General features: G+C 42.0%; 1 protein-coding gene across 1 annotated transcript; it reads left to right on the top strand.

Annotated features, from left to right (window-relative positions):
• The first annotated feature begins 2,104 nt into the window (after positions 1–2,104).
• On the top strand, positions 2,105–6,453 carry AP1S3 (adaptor related protein complex 1 sigma 3 subunit). Its single transcript, XM_009286712.2, has 5 exons — positions 2,105–2,240; positions 2,341–2,521; positions 3,750–3,858; positions 4,827–4,964; positions 5,977–6,453. Exons 1-5 carry the CDS (start codon positions 2,105–2,107, stop codon positions 6,010–6,012), a joined length of 600 nt encoding a protein of 199 aa, XP_009284987.2. The 3' UTR covers positions 6,013–6,453.
• The last annotated feature ends 288 nt before the right edge of the window (positions 6,454–6,741 follow it).

Here is a 6,741-nt window from a genome sequence, read left to right as displayed (position 1 = left end):
GCGTTTTCAATCGAATCTGATCACCCTCTCCTATTGATTCACCGTATTTTTAGAAATTTGTTTATCAAATAGCTGCTACCTGTGCCTGATTGCTTTTAAATGGACACCCGCTGACCTGCTGCTCTCATCTGCAGAACCTGCGCTCTGCTTTTCGAAATGCCCTCATCTTTACAAAGGCTTTGGAGTTAATGTGCTGTGCAGCGAGCAAAGTAGTCTTTCTTTCATCCAGCTCCTCTCAGTGGACAAGTGCATGGACAGTAAATACTGTCCCTTCATCTACTGGGAAGGGGTGACCCTGACAGCTGGAATATTACCATGTCAAAGCCCAGTTGGTAATATGAACAGAGAAAGGCAAGAAGATGGTGCTTTGATCTTCACTGTAATCAGGCCACGTGTACTGCCAGCAGCATAATTGGTTTTATTTAGCAAGCTCATCTGGAGAGTATTACAGGACTCAACACAAAGCAGCTACAAAACCCTTGTAATTTTATCAAGCACATTAGACTAGTGATGGCAAGAGCCGTATTTCCAGCAGTATGTGCCACAGGCACATATGAATTAAAAAAGTCCACCTTTCCCTAAAACGATCCCACATTTGAAGTCTTTCTCGATATAGTCAGAACTTTTCTCTCCGGATTACTCAAGAACTATGCGACTTAATAGCTAGAGAATGGTTCCAAATGATGAACAAATGCTTTGTTTAAAATCCAGTAGCTTTTTTGCCTTTTTTTTTTTTTTTTTTTTTCCTTCTACGTAGAAGCTTCTCCGGTGCACTTCTCTGCTTGGACTTCACCAGAGCATAGAACGATTTTGTCTTTACAGAAATCTGTGTTGTAATCTTCATAGTAATTGTGAACATTAATCCTCACTGGGGAGATGGAGTGATGGGGAAGTATAGGTACAGCAATAAGCTGGAATAGGAAACAAGAGGGAGAAAGGGATTAGAGTGTAGATTGAGAAGCTATAGGGAAGGGTAAGGCTAGGCTAAGGGGAATGGGGATGTGGCAAGGGACCTGCCAGCTCTTCTGGCAAGGACTGGGAGCAAGTGAGGAAAATGAGGCTCCTATGCTTCTCCCTGGTCCTCCCAGCATCAGGGGGAAGCCTTGTCTCTGCACGGGCAAGTGGCGGCGTGCCTGTCGTCGCGCACACGGCTGTGACTACGGTTAGACATCCTTCCTGCAAGTCCCTGGCCTCCAGGCGTTGGTACCGGTGAGAAAAAGCGATGGGGACGCCTGTCAAGAACAGGGCAGTTCACAGTGTCTTCAGCCACTGGAAGCATCTCTATCCCCGCTAGGTTTGGGGTTTTTTTTCCATTTAGCAGAGGACGTCCCGTTGAGGTGGATGTCATCCTCAAATAGATTTCCTGCATTCTTAAAGCCGTTTCCGTGCTGTGGGTAGATGACTTACTGTACTGCTTAAAGACTTAGTATGGTCAGTTATTTTAATCTGCTAATAAAAGTATTTGTATAAATGTGAATTGATGCTCTTCTCCCAAAGGCCCACTGGCATTTAAAAGCTAGCGCTTCTGTATTTCAGTAGTGCTGCTAATGCTAAGCATGAAAAAATCATGGGTCAAACCGTGTAAAATTATGACTAGCTTTAAAGCTGAAATTTTAGAACAGTGTATATATCATGCTTTATTTAATGTAATATCCTCGGTCACTGAGGTCTGTCCTTTGTCATCACAGTCATCTGTGTTTCATAATCTGGTGATTTCTTTAGTAAAACTAGTCAAGCTCCCTTTCCAAAGTAGTTGGTTTCTTCTGCTTCTTACAGCCTCTTCTAGAAACATATGCTGCTTTGTTTGTGACCTCAAATAGTGCAATACCAGAACTGTTAGTGATTATGATTACTAACTAGGTATTCATATTTCTAGCCTCGTGCCACACTGCATCCTTGCTCTCCCTAGCCCTGTTGTATATAAGTCTTTATTCCCTTCACTAAGGTGTCTAATCTTGCTGGAGGAGGGGCTGGGGCCCTCTTCTCACCACTGCAGAGTGGTGCTGCTCCTCCTGTTCCCCAGGGAAGCGGCAGAATAGGAAGCAAAGCTGCTGGTTGCACAAGGTAAGGGAGGACAGACGGGTGGGAGAGGATGCAAAGGGGGATGCGCCGCGGAGAGGTCCCGCAGGGAGGGGAGAGCTGCCGGGGGAAGAAACGGGAGAGGGGAGGGATCCCCGCTCCCACGCTCAGCCTGCCCCAGACCTCACTGACGCCACGTCCAGACGTCGCGCCAGGGCTGGCGATGCCTTCGCTAAGATCTCCCAGATTTCCGGCGTCAGGCAGAGGAATGCTCTTCTCCGGCCGTGGCCCCGGCGTTAACCATGTTGCTTTGTTTACTCTAGATACACTTCATACTGCTGTTCAGTCGGCAGGGGAAATTAAGGCTGCAGAAATGGTATACGACGCTACCTGATAAAGAGAAGAAAAAGATCATTCGAGAAATTGTTCAGATTATTTTGTCTCGCAATCAAAAAACAAGTAGTTTTGTTGACTGGAAAGACCTCAAGCTTGTTTACAAAAGGTGTGAGTAATTTTATGAGAACACATAATTAGTATTCATATAAACAACACGTGCTAGAAGAGGAAAAATAAACGCTCACTGTAAGAAAAACAGCGAACAAAACCCTAAGTGCTAGACGAAGCTAGTAGGAGCCTGCCATCGGCAACCTAACTGCGTACAACAGCACAGTGTCCCTGGATAAATCAGCAGGGTGAACTGTGGGGTGAAAAATACTTGTACAGTCTGTCAAATGAGAAAAATGGGAGTAACCTAATAAGTATTAGTGGTTGAAATTCTGTTAGAAGGCTTTAGGCTTCACTGCTCCTTCCAGTTCCCCAAGGTAGCCTGCTGAGACGTGTGCTGGGCTTTATCAGGCTCTTTGGGAGGTTGCAGGAACTGTTCTGAGGCACTTCCAACATTTTGTCAAATTTTGTCTTTGAAATACTAGTTGCTCTGGAAAGCGTTAATTCCCGTTTCCTTTTCCAAACAAATCACTGGTCCCCAGTTACACGATGCTTAGCGTCAACTGCCTGTTAATTCTTGTAAAGTTGTAGCAAACAAAAGTAGCCTTAAGGTATAGCACACTGTACAAATTAAGCGGCGTCTCCCATTTAGCAAAAACTTGAGTTCCATGCTGTGAAGTGACAGATGCAAACGTCTGACCAGATGCTGTGACAAGTTGGGCCTCCAGCCACAGCACCAGAGAGTTGAGGTAGATCGTTACTCCCATCTTGGGTTGATTTAAACGTAAAGTTTTGCTGCGAGTTAGATACGAAGATTGTTTGGTCTGAGCAGTTTCACGCTTTCTGGCCCTGTGTAAAACACTGTCAGTCACTTGATAGCCAGCAGGCTTGCTGAGATGTAACTCCTTCCACCTTTATTTTTGCCTTTGTTTTTATTTTTTTAATACAGAGCAGTAACTCGTTCTACAGTTTAATTAACCCCGCTTGCTGTACTGCTATTGCAGCAGGTGAGGGAAACCTTAAAGTAGTACTGTTTGTTTTATTAAGACCAGTGTTGGAGGTATCCCGCTTTGCCAAGGGTGGAGTTTGTCTTTCTAAGTAAATTAATAATTTGTTTAAATTATCTGGTCTTTTTAAGTGTTCTCTGGGACACTGTAAGAATGAAAGAAAATGGTTATTTTAGAGACCAGATGGACATTAACTGTCATTTGCATAACTTCTAAGAGATGAGCAGAGCACTGCGGATCCAGCTGTTCACTCTCTCATTTTTGCCTTTGTTTCCCTAGGTATGCTAGTTTGTATTTCTGTTGTGCAATAGAAGACCAGGATAATGAGCTCCTGACACTAGAGGTCGTTCATCGATACGTAGAGCTTCTGGACAGATATTTTGGAAACGTAGGTTTCGCTTTCTCCCATGAACCGCGTTCCTGGCTGTCTGATAAACAGTTATCTGAAGCTGGTTTGCTTCGTGTTTCCGTCTGCACTACTTGCTCCGTAGACTCTCTCAATCCAGAGTGAAATTCATTAGTGGAATGTTTTACAAAATAGTGCTGAAATTCTCATAAGATGGTTTTTCCATCCTTTCTCCCCCCAGAAGAAATTAATCTTGATGGTTTGTACGTCTGTCTTGGAATAGAATTTGAGGGGAAAGCTTGAGGAAAATTACTTAAAAACCCCTGGGTGACAGTACTTTAATTCTCTCTCCTGACATCTTCAGATATACTGGGTTTGTTTGTTTCATAATACTGTGTAATAATTAAGGACATATAAAGAGGAAAAAGATAAATTGTTGGTTTTTTTTTAAAGAAAAGACATGAGTAAGTCTTTCAGTAAGTCTTTAAAGACTACAAGAGACCCATCTTTTCTATGAATATTTTTGAAATTGTTCCCACTACCCTAATTCATCTCTTCCTTAAATCACTGTGCCATGACTCACGTTGGTACCGCCTCAGAACAAAAAAAGCGGTTGGTGACTGTAAGGTCACTAGGACAGGGAATTTGTCTTGCTCTGTGACACTGTGCGTGAACGTATGTAACCCATATTACAAGTGCTATATAGGACCTATTATAAGGTTAGTAGGCTAGGAAGTCAGCTTTGTTCTCTGAAAACCAGTGTGAATCTAGTGTATTATATAAAATATAGTAAGTGGAATATCTTTGCTGTAAGTCTAGGCTATATATGTGAAGAGAATATGTGCAGAAGCTGCAATATTACGTAATACGCAGTATCTTTCTTCACCCTGCTGCCTGCCACAAGAGTGCATATGGTGAATACGTTTGATCATCTTAACAACTTTTGGCCCAGTAGTGCTTATAACGCTGTAAAAGTGATTTAAATGTGGGGTGTCCTTTTGTTCTGGCAGGTGTGCGAGCTGGATATTATCTTTAATTTTGAAAAAGCTTATTTTATTCTTGATGAGTTTATAATTGGTGGAGAAGTACAAGAAACTTCCAAGAGGTCTGCAGTGAAAGCCATCGAAGACTCTGACATGTTGCAGGAGGTAAGGCAGAGGAAGACGAAAGGCAAACACCTCACCTTCCTTCATCTTCCTTGTTTGACAGGAGCTTAAAATACAGCTAAGCACTTCTGGTACTTAATTATCCCAACGTGTCTTACGTTCGCTTTCAGTAGGTACGACAGTGCAGTTAAGGGAGCAGTTCCGTAAGCTTTCAATTCAACCCTCTTGCATCTTGCGGAATCATCTCTTTATATATTGCTGTTGCTCTCTTGCAGTTTAACTGCTAGAGTTTCTCGGACACTATAGTAAGAAATAGTTTAAGACATATCTAAGAGACTTATATAATATAAGCACATAATCTAAGATTATATTTTATGTATATATAAATACAGAAAAATCTATTCTGTTTCACTAATACACTGGAAACGGATGACCTACTATTAACATTTAAAATTGGAAAGAGTATGTGCTGGCAAACTCCACTTTCATTCATAAACGCCTGCGGAGTTTTTCTGCAGGGCACAGGTACGTAACCTTTATTCAGAACCCTGCAGGAATTCTCTTCTGTAACTCGTACCGTTGAGCCAGGAATGGCGAAAGCAGTTGAATGTGATGGATTTACTTCATTTTTTCCCTAGGTAGTGAAGGATCCATCGTAATGCTGAAGGAAACAGCACGCTGGTAGAACTAGCTAGGGACACGCGATGCGAGCCGAAGGGTTTTTCACTGTGGTCTGGCATTTGCACGTGAAACTAAACCAGCTATGTACAAAGGCCAGCTAGAGGTTGCGGTTTAGCCGCAACCGTGGTACGTCATGATTTGAAGATCAGATTCTAAACGCTGTTAAAGGTTTTTAAAGCAGAATTATTTCTACATTTTAATTAATCTGATCGAATTCCATGCGAAACTGCAACTGTCTTCAAAGAGGACAAGAGGGTTTGTTTGAATATTTTGAATATATAACTGTCTTCAAAGAGGACAAGAGGGTTTGTTTGAATATTATGGTACCGCTCCATAATGCATCAGTTGTTTCTTTCTTTTTTTTTTTCCCCAGACAGTGGAAGAGTACATGAACAAGCCTGCATTTTAATGTTAAAACTACCTGGAGAGAGAACTGCTGTATGCACCTGTAAAATGCACTTCCTGAAATTGCTTCCCAACGTGCCAGATCCTCAGAGAAATACCAAAAGCCAATAACTAAAGGGGTTTGTTTGTATAATGATGAAGATGAAGGTCAGCTAATGTAGCACAGGGTTTAACAATTCTGTACTTGCATTACTCTGCGTATGAGTTTCTCAGAGTTATTACCCTTGATCTAGTTTCTCTTCTCCTTGCTGGACTAAACACTTGTTTTGTACCATGTCTTTTAGCTATGGGGTTTGTCATCATAAAAGGTTACTCTGACAGTACTTTGAAGAGGTATTTTTAATAGTTTTGGTTCACTGCTGACCGTATGACTCTACTTTTGTACAAATGTCCATTATTTTGAATGTAATGATTATTCTGCTCTAATAATAATTCTTTTTCTAAAAGCCAAATTGTTGTGGGCCCTGATTTCACGAGCTTGTTTTGAAAAGATTAACCCATCTAGTATAAGAAGAAATAATGCTCCTCTTTGGACCAGCCCCTTTCTTTCACTGTCTTCCTTCTATTTTCTGCTCTAGTCTGCTAATAAGACTGCTCCAGCTGCTACTAGAGCGCACTCCACACCTCCATTTAATCTGGAAGACTGTTCTGACTCAAGGTAGGCTTCTCCCAGGTTTGATGAATCCTTTCTGCTGCTGCGTGCAGACGGCCTGTTTCTGTCTTTCTCCTCATT

The sequence above is a fragment of the Aptenodytes forsteri genome, unplaced genomic scaffold (genome assembly GCF_000699145.1).
Source record: "Aptenodytes forsteri isolate BGI_AS27 unplaced genomic scaffold, ASM69914v1 Scaffold184, whole genome shotgun sequence".
Taxonomy (NCBI): Eukaryota; Metazoa; Chordata; class Aves; order Sphenisciformes; family Spheniscidae; genus Aptenodytes; species Aptenodytes forsteri.
Note: the sequence above shows the minus strand (reverse complement) of the source record. Positions and strands in the feature narration are given on the sequence as shown.